The following is an 18,374-nucleotide window of genomic DNA, read 5'->3' on the forward strand; positions in this document are numbered from 1 at the left end:
ATACAGAAGTATATCATACAGAGCAGGGTATACAGCACCTCGTCCATGTGAGTATATAGTATACAGGAATATATCATACAGTGCAGGGTATACAGCACCTCGTCCGTGTGAGTATATAGTATATAGGAGTATATCATACAGTGCAGGGTATACAGCACCTCATCCGGGTGAGTATATAGTATACAGGAATACATCATACAGTGCAGGGTATACAGCACCTCGTCCATGTGAGTACATAGTATATAGGAGTATACCGGACAGTGTACAGTGGGGGAAATAAAGTATTTAGTCAGCCACCTATTGTGCAAGTTCTCCCACTTAAAAAGATGAGAGAAGCCTGTAATTGACATCATAGTTAGACCACAACTATGAGAGTCAAAATGAGAAAACAAATCCAGAAAATCACCTTGTCTGATTTGGCAAGATTTATTTTGCAAATTATGATGGAAAATAAGTATTTGGTCATTAACAAAAGTTCATCTCAATATTTTGTCATATATCCTTTGTTGGCAAAGAGGTCAAACGTTTTCTGTAAGTCTTCACAAGGTTGGCACACACTGTTGGTGGTATGTTGGCCCATTCCTCCATGCAGATCTCCTAAAGAGCAGTGATGTTTTGGGCCTGTCGTGGGGCCACACGGACTTTCAACTCCCTCCAAAGGTTTTCTATGGGGTTGAGATCTGGAGACTGGCTAGGCCACTCATTCATATGCTTCTTACGAAGTCACTCCTTTGTTGCCCTGGTGGTGTGCTTGGGATCATTATCATGCTCAAAGACCCGTGCACGTTTCATCTTAAATGCCCTTGCTGATGGAGGTTTGCACTCGAAATCTCATGATACATGGCCCCATTCATTCTTTCATGTACACAGATCAGTCATTCTGGTCCCTTTGCAGAGAAACAGCCCCAAAGCATGATGTTGCCACCCCCATGCCTCACAGTAGGTATGGTGTTCTTTGGATGCAACTCAGCATTGTCTCTTCCAAACACGACGAGTTTTGTTTCTACCTAACAGTTCTACTTTGATTTCATCAGACCATATGACATTCTCCCAATACTCTTCTGGATAATCCAAATGGTCTCTAGCCAACTTCAGACGGTCCCGGACATGTACTGGCTTAAGCAGGAGGACACGTCTTGCACTGCAGGATCTGAGTCCCTGGCGGCGTAGTGTGTTACTGATGGTAGCCTTTGTTACGGTGGTCGCAGCTCTATGCAGGTCATTCACTAGGTCCCCCGTGTGGTTTTGAGATTTTTGCTCACTGTTCTTGTGATCATTTTGACCCCACGGGGTGAGATCTTGCGTGGAGTCCCAGATCGAGCGAGATTATCAGTGGTCTTGTATGTCTTCCATTTTCTTATTATTGCTCCCACAGTTGATTTCATCACACCAAGCTGCTTGCCTATTGCAGATTCAGTCTTCCCAGCCTGGTGCAGGGCTACAATTTTGTTTCTGGTGTCCCTTGAGAGCTCTTTGGTCTTCTCCATAGTGTAGTTTGGAGTGCGACTGTTTGAGGTTGTGGACAGGTGTCTTTTATACTGATAACAAGTTCAAACAGGTGCCATTAATATAGGTAATGAGTGGAGGACAGAGAAGCCTCTTAAAGAAGAAGTTACAGGTCTGTGAGAGCCAGAAATCTTGCATGCTTTTAGATGACCAAATACTTATTTTCCACCATAATTTGCAAAATAAATCTTGCCAAATCAGACAAGGTGATTTTCTGGATTTGTTTTCTCATTTTGACTCTCATAGTTGAGGTCTACCCATGATGTCAACTACAGGCCTCTCCCATCATTTAAAGTGGGAGAACTTGCACAATTAGTGGCTGACTAAATACTTTTTTCCCCACGGTATAATACATCTATACAGTGACTATACCCCTCCCTGGACTCTGTATACCTGTGATGATCACCTGTGCCCCCTTCTCCAGGTCAGTTTCCCCTCCGGTAATTTGTTATGGGAGTGTATATTGAGCCTAGGAGCAGCACTCACCTCTGCGGTGAAGGTGTGATACTCCTCCGGGAGGATCCAAGACTGGGGGTAGTAGTCATACTCCTGGGGATACAGCTCCCGAAGGGTCCGCAGCGCACGGCTCAGATTGATCTTACGCACCATCTCAGCCATTCCTGCCAGGAAAGAGAGCGATGATCAGACCACAGCGATGGAGATGAGCCCCCGACAGTGACCCATAATATGTGCGGACCAATCATAGGCCGCGCTGCTTTCCCCCAATTGAAGATGTCCAGGGCACATTTATTGGGAGATGCAAAATTCATGACTCAGGGTCCAGGGGAGGGGCACAGAATTACAGATTAATGGCTGGGGTCCGGGGGAGGGGCATACTATTACAGATTAATGGCTTGGGTTCAGGGGAGGGGGGCACACAATTACAGATTAATGGCTGGGGTCCGGGGGAGGGGCATACTATTACAGATTAATGGCTGGGGTTCGGGGGAGGGGGGCACACAATTACAGATTAATGGCTGGGGTCCGGGGGAGGGGGGCACACAATTACAGATTAGTGGCTGGGGTCCGGGGGAGGGGCACACAATTACAGATTAATGTCTGGGGGTAGGGGCACACAATTACAGATTAATGGCTGAGGGTCCGGGGCCACACGGTTACAGATTAATGGCTGGGGTCCGGGGGAGGGGCATACTGTTACAGATTAATGGCTGGGGTCCGGGGGAGGGGCAAACGATTACAGATTAATGGCTGGGGTCCGGGGGGCACACAATTACAGATTAATGGCTGGGGTCCGGGGGAGGGGCACACGATTACAGATTAATGGCTGGGGTCCGGGGGGCACACTATTACAGATTAATGGCTGGGGTCCGGGGGAGGGGCACACAATTACAGATTAATGGCTGGGGTCCGGGGGCAGGGGCACACAATTACAGATTAATGGCTGGGGTCTGGGGGTAGGGGCACATAATTACAGATTAATGGCTGGGGTCTGGGGGTAGGGGCACATAATTACAGATTAATGGCTGGGGTCTGGGGGTAGGGGCACACAATTACAGATTAATGGCTGGGGTCCGGGGGCAGGGGCACACAATTACAGATTAATGGCTGGGGTCTGGGGGTAGGGGCACACAATTACAGATTAATGGCTGGGGTCTGGGGGTAGGGGCACATAATTACAGATTAATGGCTGGGGTCTGGGGGTAGGGGCACATAATTACAGATTAATGGCTGGGGTCTGGGGGTAGGGGCACATAATTACAGATTAATGGCTGGGGTCTGGGGGTAGGGGCACACAATTACAGATTAATTGCTGGGGTCCGGGGGCAGGGGCACACAATTACAAATTAATGGCTGGGGGCTGGGGGTAGGGGCACACATTTGCAGATTAATGGCTGGGGTCCGGGGGAAGGGGGGGCACACAATTACACAATTACAGATTAATGGCTGGGGTCCGGGGGGGGGCACACAATTACAGATTAATGGCTTGGGTCCGGGGGGGGCACACAATTACAGATTAATGGCTTGGGTCCGGGGGCAGGGGCACACAATTACAGATTAATGCATGGGGTCTGGGGGTAGGGGCACATAATTACAGATTAATGGCTGGGGTCTGGGGGTAGGGTCACACAATTACGGATTAATGGCCGTGGTCCGGGGGCAGGGCCACACAATTACAGATTAATGCATGGGGTCTGTGGGTAGGGGCACACAATTACAGATTAATGGCTGGGGTCCGGGGGCAGGGCCACACAATTACAGATTAATGGCTGGGGTCTGGGGGCAGGGCCACACAATAACAGATTAATGGCTGGGGTCTGGGGGGGGGGTGAAGGGCACACAATTGCAGATTAATGGCTGGGGGTCCGGGGGCAGGGCCACACAATTACAGATTAGTGGCTTATGACAGAAGGTAGGTGGGACATTTGCATTGCGGATAATAAGGGGTCATCACACCTCCTGCTACTCATTATATATAGCTCTGCCCCTTCAGGTGAGACTCCGCCCCTCCTACCTGGGAACTTGTTGACTTGGCCAAAGCTGATATTCTCGGTTTCATAGAAGGACGCTCCGTGCCAGTAAATGTCGCAGGGCAGGCGCCGGCCCAGGGGGAACTGCAAGGCAAAAACCCAGTGTGACACCACTACTCACAGCATCAACGGCTCCAGAAAAAAATCTGACCAGCTACTAAATCTCAGGGAGTTGGTCATGGAGAAGCACTACAAGTCCCACAGTGGAACAACATAGGCAGATAACAGAAAAAAAAAAGAACACTTACACCAGAGAGACCAACTGAACCATAGCTGCAGCTCTGGATGTGACTGGAGTAGAAGATGTAACAGTGGCATTGTAACTGCAGCTCTGGATGTGACTGGAGTAAATGTCATGGGAGCGCTGATTGTGGCAGGCAGGCAGTGATCCATTAGTAGAGCTTCTATGGACAGGTGTAATGCAAGCCACTATGTTTACTCAGTCTCGGGCCCTGGTCTTCTCCCTTAAAGGGGTTGTGCACTACTCAGACACCCCTTTATCATCACCATATTCCACCCACGTACTCTGCTATGATGAAGTTCCAGTGATGTCAGTGGCTGCTCTCTCGCTTCCTTTGGGTGTTAATTTCCTCAGAAGGGACTGAAGCGGACACTGATTGGCTGAAGGGATCACATGACATAATGAGAGAGAGCAGGTGCTGACATCGCTGGAACAGCGCCAGCAGTGAGTACAGGCTATTATTTACCATAGGGGAGATACAGTGATTGAAAAAAGGATGTCGGAACATTGGAAGATCCTTTTAAACCCTGTACAGGGATCTGGAATTACACAGGGACCCCTGGGTTGGGGCCACAGAGCCGGCTGCTGACTGGAGGAGTAAGATAGTTGCAAACAGGGTCGGTGACAAGAGATCACATCAGAGAAAACCAGAAAACAAGAGGGTGGTCAAAACACAAGGCGAGGTCAGAGCACAGGATACATCAGGAACCAGGCCCAAGGCTTAGGCCAGGAAAACAGAACTTACTGACTAGCCAAGGAGCTCAGAGGATCAGGAGCTTAAAGAGCCCACATCTCAGTGAGGGGGAGGCAAGACCCAACAAGAATTATCTCCATAGCACCCTGATGTAACAGCACCAGAAGTCCCAGAAATAGAAAAGGACTGACACTAACACACGTCACCCAAAGAAGAAACTAAGCAAAAAGGAATTGGGACAGATGTTACAATGTAATAGTGGAATTGCGACCGCGGCTCTGGAGGTGACTGGAGGATAAGAAACAATATAACAGCAGATTAGAGACTGTGTACATACAGTTGCTTCTCACAAAATTACAATATCATCAAAAAGTGAGTTTATTTCAGTTCTCCAATACAAAAAGTGAAACTCATATATAGAGTCATTACAGACAGTGATGTATTTCAAGTCTTTATTTCTGTTAATGTTGATGATTATGGCTTACAGCCAATGGAAACCCAAAAATCATTATCTCAGTAAATTAGCATAATTAACAAAAACACCTGCAAAGGTTTCCTAAGTGTCTAAAAATATGTCCAGAAGGCAGTCACTGACACACTCCACAAGGAAAGTTAATTTTGCATTTCATTTGGAAATCAAGGTTCCAGAGTCTGGAGGAAGAGTGGAGAGGCCACAATCCAAGCTGCTTGAGGTCTAGTGTGAATCAGTGATGGTTTGGGGAGCCATGTCATCTGCTGGTGTAGGTCCACTGTGTTATATCAAGACCAAAGTCAGCGCAGCCATCTACCAGGACATTTTAGATCACTTCATGCTTCCCTCTGTAGACAAGCTTTTTGGAGATGGAAATGTCATTCTCCAGCAGGACTTGGCACCTGTCCACACTGCCAAAAGTACCAATACCTGGTTTATAAACAACAGTATCACAGTGCTTGATTGGCCAGCAAACTCTCCTGACCTTAACCCCATAGAGAATCTACATTATGGGGTATCGTCAAGAGGAAGATGAGACACCAGACCCCACAATGCAGATGAGCTGAAGGCTGTTATCAAAGCAACCTGGGCTTCCATAACACCTCAGCAGTGCCACAGGTTGATCGCCTCCATGCCACGCTGCATTGATGCAAAAGGAGCCCCAACCAAGTATTGAGTGCAATTACTGAAGATAGATTTCAACAGGCCAACATTTCGGGTTTTAAAATAATTTTTCAAGCTGGTGTTATAAAGTATTCTAATTTACTGAGATAATGACTTTTGGGTTTTCATTGGCTGTAAGCCATAATCATCAACATTAACAAAAATAAACACTTGAAATAGATCACTGTTTGTAATGACTCTCTAGAATGAGTTTCACTTTTTAATATTGAAGAACTGACATAAATTAACTTTTTGATGATATTCTAATTTAGTGAGAAGCAACTGTACATTACTTATTCTGCACTGATCCTGAGTTACAGCCTGTATTATACTCCAGAGCTGCGCTCACTGTTCTGCTGGTGCAGTCTACATATCAGAGGCTGGTCCTTTGATACGTTGATAACATTATAATAACCTCATGCTTGTGAGTAGGACGAGGATTGACATTGAACAGTCTTGGATTTTGGGGTGTCACAGTTAGGGGTCAGGTGTCAACTGGTGAAGGGTCAATGGTACAGTCCCCCATGAGCCTCAGGACCCAACATGCAGTGATGGAGGATGATGTGGGGGTGACCAGAAGGACTGGGCCCCATTACTGTGTGAGGGTCACTCACTTCCTTCCACTTTAGCTGCTTGATGCTGATCCTCAACGCCTCCAAAGATGTCTTGGCCTTGGAGCTGTCCACTGTGACCGGCCTCCTGCGTCCCCCTCTTTCCTCCTGACCCCCATTACTCAGCGCTCTCTGCCCTCTGCACACTGACATCCCAAGATCAGAGGCTCGTGTGTGAGGAGAGGAGCTGCTACACCTGGTACCCAGCACATGGCGGCTCGCAGATGCTTTGTGCCTCCTATATAGAGACAATCTGTTGGGTCTGGTTGCTCCTGTACTGCGGATCACCCCACAGTCAGCCCCCAAATCACGGATAACCCCTCCATCAGCCCCCACAATGCGGATCACACCACCGTCAGCCCCCGTATCCCGGGTCACCCCATTAGCACCTGTACCCCGGTTCACCCCACAGTCAGCCCCCAAATCACGGATAACTCCTCCGTCAGCCCCCACAATGCGGATCACACCGCCATCAGCCCCTGTATCCCGGGTCACCCCGCCATTAGCACCTGTACCCCGGTTCACCCCACAGTCAGCCCCCGCACTGCGGATCACCCCACAGTCAGCCCCCAAATCACGGATAACCCCTCCATCAGCCCCCACAATGCGGATCACACTGCTGTCAGCCCCTGCACCTCGGGCCACCCTGCCATTAGCACCTGTACCCCGGCTCACCCCACAGTTAGTCCTCACACCGTGGATCTCCCCACTGTCAGTCACCGCACCGCGGATCTCCCCACCGTCAGCGCCCGCACCCCGGATCACACCACCATCAGCCCCCGCAACCTGGGCCACCCCATTAGCTCCTGTACCCAAGATCACCCTACAGTCAGTCCCCATACCCTGGATCACCCAACTGTTAGCCCCCACACTGTGGCTCATCACACCAACATCAGACCCCACATCCTGGATTACTGCACCATCAGCCCCCACACCCTGAATCTCCCCACCGTCAGCACTCACACTCTGAATCTCCCCACTGTCAGCCCCCACACCCTGGATCACCACATCGTCAGCTCCCTCACCCCAGATAACCCAAATATCAGCCCCTGCACCCTGGATCACAGCATTGTCAGCTCCTGCACCCGGGGTCACCCGAATATCAGCCCCTGCACTCCAAGTTACCCCACCATCAGCTCCTGCACCCTGTGTCACTCGAATATCGACCTCCGCACCACAGATCACCCCGTCAGCCCCTGCACCCTGTGTCACCCGACTATCAGCCCCTGCACCCCGAATCACCCCACTGTCAGCCCCTGCACCCTGTGTCACCCGACTATCAGCCCCTGCACCACGGATCACCCCACCATCAGCTCCTGCACCCTGTGTCACCCGACTATCAGCCCCTGCACCCCGGGTCACCCTACCGTCAGCTCCTGCACCCTGTGTCACCCGACTATCAGCCCCTGCACCCCGAATCACCCCACCGTCAGCTCCTGCACCCCGGGTCACCCGACTATCAGCCCCTGCACCAGGGATCACCCCACCGTCAGCTCCTGCACCCTGGGTCACCCGACTATCAGCCCCTGCACCACGGATCACCCCACCGTCAGCTCCTGCACCCTGGGTCACCCGACTATCAGCCCCTGCACCACGGATCACTCCACCGTCAGCTCCTGCACCCTGGGTCACCCGACTATCAGCCCCTGCACCACGGATCACCCCACCGTCAGCTCCTGCACCCTGGGTCACCCGACTATCAGCCCCTGCACCCCGAATCACCCCACCGTCAGCTCCTGCACCCTGTGTCACCCGACTATCAGCCCCTGCACCACGGATCACCCCACCGTCAGCTCCTGCACCCTGTGTCACCCAACTATCAGCCCCTGCACCCCGAATCACCCCACCGTCAGCTCCTGCACCCCGGGTCACCCGACTATCAGCCCCTGCACCACGGATTACCCCACCGTCAGCTCCTGCACCCTGTGTCACCCGACTATCAGCCCCTGCACCACGGATCACCCCGTCAGCTCCTGCACCCTGGGTCACCCGACTATCAGCCCCTGCACCACGGATCACTCCACCGTCAGCCCCTGCACCCAGAACCACCCCAGTATCACCTCCCTGTGACCCCTCACATTCTGTCCCCTCACAGGTCTCCCCTCTGGCACACAGGGGGCGCACTGCTCCCCACAATGACCCGGCCGTGCCTTCAGTTCTCCTGTCCTGTTTTCTCCCCTTCTTTCTCCCAGGATGAGGGGCTCCTGTGTGCACCGCCCTCCCGGCACCCTCTACCCCCGCCCTGTGTGCCCCCCCGGGGCCCGCAAACTTCCCATCTCCGCAGCCGCCTGACACACTCATCCCAGGCTGCCAATCACCTGAGGCCACGCCCCGCACGCCGGATTGTTTGGGTCTGGTTGACAGCGCGACCGAACGGGAATCGCAGAGGGTCAAAAGTGATCGGCGCGAATTGGTAAGGATGCACGCCACACGTGACCAGGCGGAGACATGCGCAGCCAGCAGAACGGCGCCCGATGAGTCAGCTGCAGTCATCCTGCTGCTGTTCTCATATTATTGTACTGATTTATGTGGGGGCTCGCTGTTCTGGGACTAGTTGCCCTCCTCTGTAATGGAGGGAGTGTCTGACAACCAGCATAAGTTGATAACATGGCAGGAGCTCAGGTGCTGTGTGTCCTGTAGATGTGATGACAGCCGCTGTATGACGGTGCGGGGGTCGGGATGGATTTGTCAGTTTGGGTAACAGGGATGAGTTCTTGCTGTTCTCATTCATGATTGGTAGCCTTTGGCACGTGACTGAACTTTAAGCCAATGGCGAATGGTGCCGAGTCCAGCGCTGGTAGGTCTGAGGATTCATTCAAATCTGCGCAGTCGGAGACCGCGGACGTATGCCACAAAGCGGGAACCGGAGAGCTGTGAGCTCATGACCGGAGAGCAGCGAGCTCATGACCGGAGAGCAGCGAGCTCATGACCGGAGAGCAGTGAGCCTGAGGTAATCGCCCATCACTACCCCGTATGTGAGGCTGGAGCTGAGCGCTGCTGTTTCATTTCACCTCAGAATGTCGCCTGATCTCTGAAGTGTCTACATAGAGCCGAGTCTGGAGACCCCGAGGCTGCAGCCCCCGCTGGTGCAGGGAGAGGGCTGAGTGCAGCATGCCTGAGAGGAGCAAGTACAACCTCGTGGATGATGGCTGTGATGCCAGGGTGCCCCTGCACGATGAGGAAGCCTTCCAGCATGGCGTCCACTTCCAGGCCAAGGTGAGACCCTAACACTGTGCGTCCCCCTGAAGTGTACAGGGCACTGCCTATGCCCCTCACCTGCTGGGAGTTCCTGTGCCCTTTAGAGTTTACACAGGGTGCTGCCTACACCCCCTGACTACAGAGAGCACCTTGACCCCATGTAGCCAGGTGTCTTCTGTTGGGATCACCTACACCGAGAGGCTCTACCCTCCAATCTGTAGGGATCACCTCTACACCGCGCTGTTTGGCGTGCCTCTATTGTGTGCTGGAGACGCTCTACCCTCCAGTCTGTTGGGATCACCTACACCGCGCTGTTTGGCGTGCCCCTATCGTGTGCTGGAGACGCTCTACCCTCCAGTCTGTAGGGATCACCTCTACACCGCGCTGTTTGGCGTGCCCCTATCGTGTGCTGGAGACGCTCTACCCTCCAGTCTGTAGGGATCACCTCTACACCGCGCTGTTTGGCGTGCCCCTATCGTGTGCTGGAGACGCTCTACCCTCCAGTCTGTTGGGATCACCTACACCGCGCTGTTTGGCGTGCCCCTATCGTGTGCTGGAGACGCTCTACCCTCCAGTCTGTAGGGATCACCTCTACACCGCGCTGTTTGGCGTGCCCCTATCGTGTGCTGGAGAGGCTCTACCCTCCAGTCTGTAGGGATCACCTCTACACCGCGCTGTTTGGCGTGCCCCTATCGTGTGCTGGAGACGCTCTACCCTCCAGTCTGTAGGGATCAACTCTACACCGCGCTGTTTGCCGTGCCTCTTTCGTGTGCTGGAGAGGCTCTCCACTCCACCTCACATCTGTGAAGGTCCGTTTGCCGTTGCAGCCACTAGCCCTTATTACTACTTTGGGCAGTTCTTTGTGAGTTGCTTATTGGGTTTTGGTCTGGCGGCTGGTCATTAGTGGGGTAAGTGGTGATCAGAGTTGGCTGTTAGTTGCCCTGCTGGATCTTGGTGGTGGTCTGTAAGGTGGATGCACAGGTGAGGGTGCTCCTAGTCATATACCAGAACAGACCTGTACATGTGAATACACAGTAAGTAAGCATGCGTTCACATCATGGTGAAGCTCCATTCTGTCAGTTACAGTCTAGTTTCATTTTTTGGATCCCGTCAACCTCATTAGTGATTGGAGGGATACGTGTAAACTGTAACCTGCCACAAACGGCTCAGCGTATGGATTGACCTGTGACCCGCTTATTCAAGTTGTCTTGTGTCATTGCCGGGCTCCATCGTTTTGCCAGAAATGTTATCTTTTATTACCTACTTAATGAGTATTAAGGTGCTGCTGAGTAGTATTAAGGTACGGATGAGCACTCCGTGTAATTGCTCCTAGATACCAGAGGGTAATCAGAGGCTGTATATGACGATGCTGGGGCATGGCGGCCCCCTATCAGCTCTCATGTCTTGTTTTTTTTGTTGTTGTTTTGTTTGTTTTTTTTTAGTACATAGGGAGTCTGGATGTGCCGAGACCCAACAGTCGTGTGGAGATTGTGGCTGCCATGCGGAGGATCCGGGTGAGTGACCAAAGCGGCCATGCTTGCTGTCGCCTCTCACGTATACACTTCTGTCTGTATGCCTTAACCTTCTCCAGTCGCTCCCTGGCACTGCCTGTGTGACTGCTCAGCCCTGCATCAGGAGACTACAGCTCTGGATGAGCAGTCCCGGTGCAATGTGGCTCACAGCAGTAAGTGTTTTACATTTTATACCCACACATTTCAGTGCTTGAGCTCCTGGTCACTTTCCCTATACCAGTGTGATGATTTGTTGAAGTGGTGACCCCCACATTCCCACCGCAGGGCTGGATTCTCTGCACCGGTGCTCCCTGGGAGTATTGTTCTCGGACACCGCACCCTCCTCCGCAGAGTACATGAAATGCCGCGGGATTCGCGTTGTGCTGAACACAACTATGTGCCGCTGTTCGTTTCGTGTCAGTGTGCAGAGATGATATGGATAGTGAGTCCAGTGTTACTACCTATGTGAATGATTGGATCTTCTGTGAATCCATCTGAGCTGCGCTGCTTCTTCAGATAGTACATCAACTTACGCAGTTCTTAATAATGAACATGCGTTTACAGATCTGCGGACCCCTACTCGGCCATTTGGCCTGAACTCAAGGGATCCATGTTGTCTCTGGCACTGATTAGTTGTGATTTTGATTATCGGCGATGTCCATGAGCTTGGCGGGTTTGACGTGCGTCGGTGGAGCGGTATGTTGCTCCCCATCATATACACCCACTTATCTCCATGTTCCCTTCATCTTTCTTGGATCTCTGGATGCGCACGTCTGTGTTCTCATTGATGCTGTTTGATGTGACTGCTGGCACTAGGATTATCATGGCGACTACAATGAGCTGTGGGTCTGACCAGTTGTAGGCAGGTGACATTTGAGTTGCTGCGTTCAGTGGGTTCGTGATGTCTAGCACTTCCACTCCCGCAGGCGACAGATATAGGGTATGGCACTATACAGACGGGGTGATGGCAAGGCTTTGCTGTGTGTAACCAGCATAAGGCATCAGATCTGGGGGATCCTCTTGCCAGCAGTCCAGCTTCCACTTTATGGCTTCAATAGGGTGCTCGGAAACAGTAAAGATTGGCTACTGGTGCCCGAGGGTCGTCCTCATTGGGTAGCTGTGACATTGAACATGCTGTCCAGTCTGCAGTCATTATGCTATACAGCAAGTGCAGAGCTCATTTACATCCCTGCTCATTCACAGCTCAGGAGTCCAGTAGGCGGTGCTAATCAGTGATTGACTGATACTCGTTTCCACAAAGAAGCCTGTCAGTCACTGGTAAGACTTCCCACTGGACTCCTGACTTTTTGTGCCCACAGATCAGACATTGTAAATGTGATGGGTTGCCTTTAAAGGGAACCTGTCACCCCTCCTGGCGTTTTAACTAAAAGAGCCACCTTATGCAGCACTAATGCTGCTTTCTGTCAAGGTGGCTCTTTTATTTGGGGTCCCTTCCAACGCTGCAATATTACTTTTTATAATTTGCCTGCCATACCTGTAGTCTGTCCGGGGGGCATGTCTTTTCCCCCCGGACACAAACGCCTCCCAGCCATCACTCATTTCCTCCGGGCGCCTCCTCTGCATTCATGTACGTCCCCGGCGCCTGCGCTGTAAGTTTTTTTTCGGGGCATGCGCAGTTTGCGCTGCCCTTTGACTCGCATCACATGATGTCTTTGTACATGCGCCTGTGTCTACCCCCGGCCCGAGATCCCGCCCCGCAGTCTCTTCTGATTTATTCACACTGCGGGGCGGGATCTCGGGCCGCGGTTACACGCAGGCGTGTGTACAAAGACATCATGTGAATTCTTTGACAAAAGAAAAAAGAGGGACGGCACTACCTTCCACTTGGAGACTTTCAGCCTCTGTGCACATCAAGTGCTTTCATGCAGAAAAGCGGTCCAAATTCCACCACAAGCTACCGGGTGCTCCTCCAGAAATCACATGAAAATCAGTGCATTGCATAAGAAAGGAAGAAGGGCACTCACCGATCTGAAGCTTGACTTTGCTTTATTAAATGTTCATTAAAACATCATGGCCGGGAGAGTAAACAAGGAGCTCCTGTGAGCAGTGTGAAGACGACAGCTGTTTCGTGCTCTCACTGCGCTTCCACGGGTCTGTATGTGGAAGGACGCCGGGACTGGAGGGAAGATCATATGCTCCGGCCACGGCATACTCCTCCCATTCCCGGTTCCTCCCACCTGGCCATGAGATAGAAAACACTAAAACACGATTAAAACTGTGTAGAGCACCCATAAATCTTATACATTAACTAGTATAATCAGCACAAATAACGAGAACAACAATTTTTTCATTTTCTATCTACCCCATTAGCGACCTTCAATCTTGCGAATGAGTCATTAGTATTAGTAGTAAAAAAAAAAATAAAAAAAAATAATGCTCCTTCGTTACCAATGTCTGACGATGCCGCTACTAAACCCCTTTTAGTAATTACAGGAAAACCGACATGTCCAACTTATCGTTGAACCCCGTCGGTCCCATTGCGTTAGTGCGCATTATCCACTTTGACTCGCGTCTGAGGAGGAGCTTATTCCAATCTCCGCCCTGCGCTGGTAAGCAGACCCTTTCAATGCCTGCAAAGGAGAGAACTCCCGGATTTCCCCCCCCCCATGTACCTCTCTTACGTGCGTAATCAATCTTGGCACTCCTTTGCCCGTTCTGATTGACCTGTAATGCTCCCGGAAACGCACATACATGGGACGTATGGTTTTCCCCACGTAATAAAATCTACATGGACAGAAAAGGACATATACAACATGGTCCGTTTTACAGGTAATGAAAGCCATCACCGGGTGCTCAATTGCCCCTATATGTAGGACCCGACTGGTGACATGGAATTCACAGAAGGAACAATGTCCACATCTGTGATTGCCCTTGGGGGCCCCCCTCTTATCCAACCAATTTTTGTTCTCCTCGTTCTCAATACGGTTCCTCACCAACTTATCCCCCAATCTAGTGCTGCGCCTGTTCGCTCTTAAAGGGCCCCTGGCTACCACCTCCGCTAAATCCTTGTCTCTCTCTAAGATGTGCCAATTCTTTCTTATAGAAGCCCGAATCTGCTGGTCCATAACACTATATCAGAAACAAAAATTTAATCTTTTATCTCAGATTACCCGGTGTTACTGGGGGCATATAATTAAACACCCCCCAAAAAGGGGTTAAGTGCCTCGGTTTCACTATCAGCCATCATCCCCTCCTCCCCTGTCAAATCTACCAATTGTCTAGCATCCCTGACTGTATCTATTGATGTATCCATGTGGGCTAAAAAGCCTAGAGGACCAATGCTACAAGGGCTGTCACCCTCTAAAACCCAGGCTACCCAGAGGATTTATTGAATACAGCATTTGAGAAGGTAAGAAATGGTACAGTGAGAGGTACAAAGACCCAGGAGGGTAGTATGTCAGTTGAAAATTAGAAGAAGAAAAGAGAAAAAAGATTCAATTTTTGTTTCTGATATAGTGTTATGGACCAGCAGATTCGGGCTTCTATAAGAAAGAATTGGCACATCTTAGAGAGAGACAAGGATTTAGCGGAGGTGGTAGCCAGGGGCCCTTTAAGAGCGAACAGGCGCAGCACTAGATTGGGGGATAAGTTGGTGAGGAACCGTATTGAGAACGAGGAGAACAAAAATTGGTTGGATAAGAGGGGGGCCCCCAAGGGCAATCACAGATGTGGACATTGTTCCTTCTGTGAATTCCATGTCCACATCTGTGATTGCCCTTGGGGGCCCCCCTCTTATCCAACCAATTTTTGTTCTCCTCGTTCTCAATACGGTTCCTCACCAACTTATCCCCCAATCTAGTGCTGCGCCTGTTCGCTCTTAAAGGGCCCCTGGCTACCACCTCCGCTAAATCCTTGTCTCTCTCTAAGATGTGCCAATTCTTTCTTATAGAAGCCCGAATCTGCTGGTCCATAACACTATATCAGAAACAAAAATTTAATCTTTTATCTCAGATTACCCGGTGTTACTGGGGGCATATAATTAAACACCCCCCAAAAAGGGGTTAAGTGCCTCGGTTTCACTATCAGCCATCATCCCCTCCTCCCCTGTCAAATCTACCAATTGTCTAGCATCCCTGACTGTATCTATTGATGTATCCATGTGGGCTAAAAAGCCTAGAGGACCAATGCTACAAGGGCTGTCACCCTCTAAAACCCAGGCTACCCAGAGGATTTATTGAATACAGCATTTGAGAAGGTAAGAAATGGTACAGTGAGAGGTACAAAGACCCAGGAGGGTAGTATGTCAGTTGAAAATTAGAAGAAGAAAAGAGAAAAAAGATTCAATTTTTGTTTCTGATATAGTGTTATGGACCAGCAGATTCGGGCTTCTATAAGAAAGAATTGGCACATCTTAGAGAGAGACAAGGATTTAGCGGAGGTGGTAGCCAGGGGCCCTTTAAGAGCGAACAGGCGCAGCACTAGATTGGGGGATAAGTTGGTGAGGAACCGTATTGAGAAAGAGGAGAACAAAAATTGGTTGGATAAGAGGCAGGGCCCCCAAGGGCAATCACAGATGTGGACATTGTTCCTTCTGTGAATTCCATGTCACCAGTCGGGTCCTACATATAGGGGCAATTGAGCACCCGGTGATGGATTTCATTACCTGTAAAACGGACCATGTTGTATATGTCCTTTTCTGTCCATGTAGATTTTATTACGTAGGGAAAACCATACGTCCCATGTATGTGCGTTTCCGGGAGCATTACAGGTCAATCAGAACGGGCAAAGGAGTGCCAAGATTGATTACGCACGTAAGAGAGGTACATGGTGGTGGTGGGGGGGGCGAAATCCGGGAGTTCTCTCCTTTGCAGGCATTGAAAGGGTCTGCTTACCAGCGCAGGGCGGAGATTGGAATAAGCTCCTCCTCAGACGCGAGTCAAAGTGGATAATGCGCACTAACGCAATGGGACCGACGGGGTTCAACGATAAGTTGGACATGTCGGTTTTCCTGTAATTACTAAAAGGGGTTTAGTAGCGGCATCGTCAGACATTGGTAACGAAGGAGCATTATTTTTTTTTATTTATTTTTTTACTACTAATACTAATGACTCATTCGCAAGATTGAAGGTCGCTAACGGGGTAGATAGAAAATTAATAATTGTTGTTCTCGTTATTTGTGCTGGTTATACTAGTCAATGTATAAGATTTATGGGTGCTCTACACAGTTTTAATCGTGTTTTAGTGTTTTGTTTCTCATGGCCAGGTGGGAGGAACCGGGAATGGGAGGAGTATGCCGTGGCCGGAGCATATGATCTTCCCTCCCGGCGTCCTTCCACATACAGACCCGTGGAAGCGCAGTGAGAGCGCGAAACAGCTGTCGTCTTCACACTGCTCACAGGAGCTCCTTGTTTACTCTCCCGGCCATGATGTTTTAATGAACATTTAATAAAGCAAAGTCAAGCTTCAGATCGGTGAGTGCCCTTCTTCCTTTCTTATGCAATGCAAAGACATCATGTGATGTGAGTCGAAGGGCAGCACAAACTGTGCATGCCTGAAAAAAAAAAAAAACTTACAGCGCAGGCGCCGGGGACGTAAATGAATGCAGAGGAGGCGACGCATGAAGAAAATGAGTGATGGCTGGGTGGCGTTTGTGTCTGGGGGGGAAAAGACATGCCCCCCGGACAGACTACAGGTATGGCGGGCAAATTATAAAAAGTAAGATTTCAACGTTGGAAGGGACCCCCCAAAAAAAGAGCCACCTCAACAGAATGCAGCTTTGGTGCTGCACAAGGTGGCTCTTTTAGTTAAAAACGCCAGGGGGGAGTGACAGGTTCCCTTTAATGACTTCTTATGAAGTTGCAGCTGTAGGTGATGTCAAATTGTGCACTACATGTGATGCTCCATGATGTCCACTCATCTCTGCAGGAATTTTGCTCCTGGCAGCTTTTTAGTTGGACCCACACAGCCCCACCACCCACAGGGTTGCCACGCATGCGACAATGTTCAACTTAAAGCGAACCTGTCACCAGGTTTGGCCGATACCAGTTGCGGCCACCGCTTTTCAGGGCTGATATACAGCATTCTATAATGCTGTAGATAAGCCCTCGGTCCAACCTGCAAGATAAGAAAAGTAAGTTTTATTATACTCACCCGGGGTGCGGTCCGTTCCAATGGGTGTCGCAGGTCCGGCGCCTCCCATCTTCTTACGACGACGCCTTCCTGCTTGCTTCATAGCTCCCCAGCATCGCGCTCCTGCGTAGGCCTACTTATATGTCCTGTTGAGGGCAGAGCAAAGTACTGCAGTGCGCAGGCACTGGGAAAGGTCAGAGAGGCCCAGCGCCTGCACACTGCAGTACTTTCTTCTGAAGAGTGAAAAATTTAAAGGGGTATGAATACTTTCAGGACCCACTGTATATTCTTCACATGCAGTAACAAAAGAGGAGTAGCAATTAAGGATACTATACCGCTCCAACTGATTAATGGTGATCTGGATGAAGAAGGCAGATATGTCATATACTAACAACCACGTATACCCAATTTGAATCCAAATATGCACCCAACTCAAGACAAATCGCATTTATTAAAGATCTCATGGTTAAACTAATATAAAACAAGGAGCTCTCTTAATTTGTGGATTTATAAATCCTTATGTTCTCCATGCTTCTGAACGTGCCTATACATACTACTCGAACTTGCATAAAATGTACTCAAGGATTGATAGTGACAGATAAATGGCTGGTAAATGTCTACTGCAAAATAATCAATCGGCTATAATCGGCAATATCACTTGATCGCACCACGGCTGTATTTTGTACCAAATAAGAGGGACGTACAACAATCCGACATACTCTCCATGAAGAATTAACTATTCTCTAACATCTTCATATAATGTCAAGCCTCAATTACAGATAAATGTTAACAGCCCCCAGGTGTCTCCAACCACTGTGTGGTCTGCACACAAAGCCTACGTATGGCTAGTTTCACACTAGCGTTTTGAGGAGCTGCGGACTTCCTCCGTGAAGCCTCGG

The 18,374-nt window shown here is 50.1% G+C and overlaps 2 protein-coding genes across 7 annotated transcripts in view; one reads left to right on the forward strand and one right to left on the reverse strand.

Moving 5' to 3' along the window:
• The window catches only part of TTLL11 (tubulin tyrosine ligase like 11), a 33,754-nt gene extending 20,336 nt beyond the window's left edge, over positions 1-13,418 (reverse strand). For 2 of the 3 annotated variants that reach the window (XM_077284873.1, XM_077284872.1), the window contains exons 1-3: positions 6,680-6,924; positions 3,980-4,079; positions 1,993-2,126 (exon numbers count right to left, since the gene is read on the reverse strand). In XM_077284873.1, coding sequence (XP_077140988.1) covers positions 1,993-2,126; positions 3,980-4,079; positions 6,680-6,829 — 384 coding nt within the window. In that variant the 5' untranslated portion in view covers positions 6,830-6,924. Of the gene's footprint in view, positions 1-1,992; positions 2,127-3,979; positions 4,080-6,679; positions 6,925-13,370 lie in introns of those variants that run through there. The other variant, XM_077284874.1, reaches the window with a different exon arrangement.
• Positions 9,465-18,374, forward strand: part of LOC143805465 (carboxyl-terminal PDZ ligand of neuronal nitric oxide synthase protein-like) — a 70,764-nt gene continuing 61,854 nt past the window's right edge. The window contains exons 1-3 of one of the 4 annotated variants that reach the window (XM_077284875.1): positions 9,465-9,615; positions 9,725-9,892; positions 11,317-11,388. In XM_077284875.1, the coding sequence (XP_077140990.1) occupies positions 9,580-9,615; positions 9,725-9,892; positions 11,317-11,388 (276 nt within the window). In that variant the 5' untranslated portion in view covers positions 9,465-9,579. Of the gene's footprint in view, positions 9,627-9,692; positions 9,893-11,316; positions 11,389-18,374 lie in introns of those variants that run through there. The other 3 variants (XM_077284876.1, XM_077284877.1, XM_077284878.1) reach the window with 3 other exon arrangements.

This window comes from Ranitomeya variabilis, chromosome 2, assembly GCF_051348905.1.
Source record: "Ranitomeya variabilis isolate aRanVar5 chromosome 2, aRanVar5.hap1, whole genome shotgun sequence".
Taxonomy (NCBI): domain Eukaryota; kingdom Metazoa; phylum Chordata; class Amphibia; order Anura; family Dendrobatidae; genus Ranitomeya; species Ranitomeya variabilis.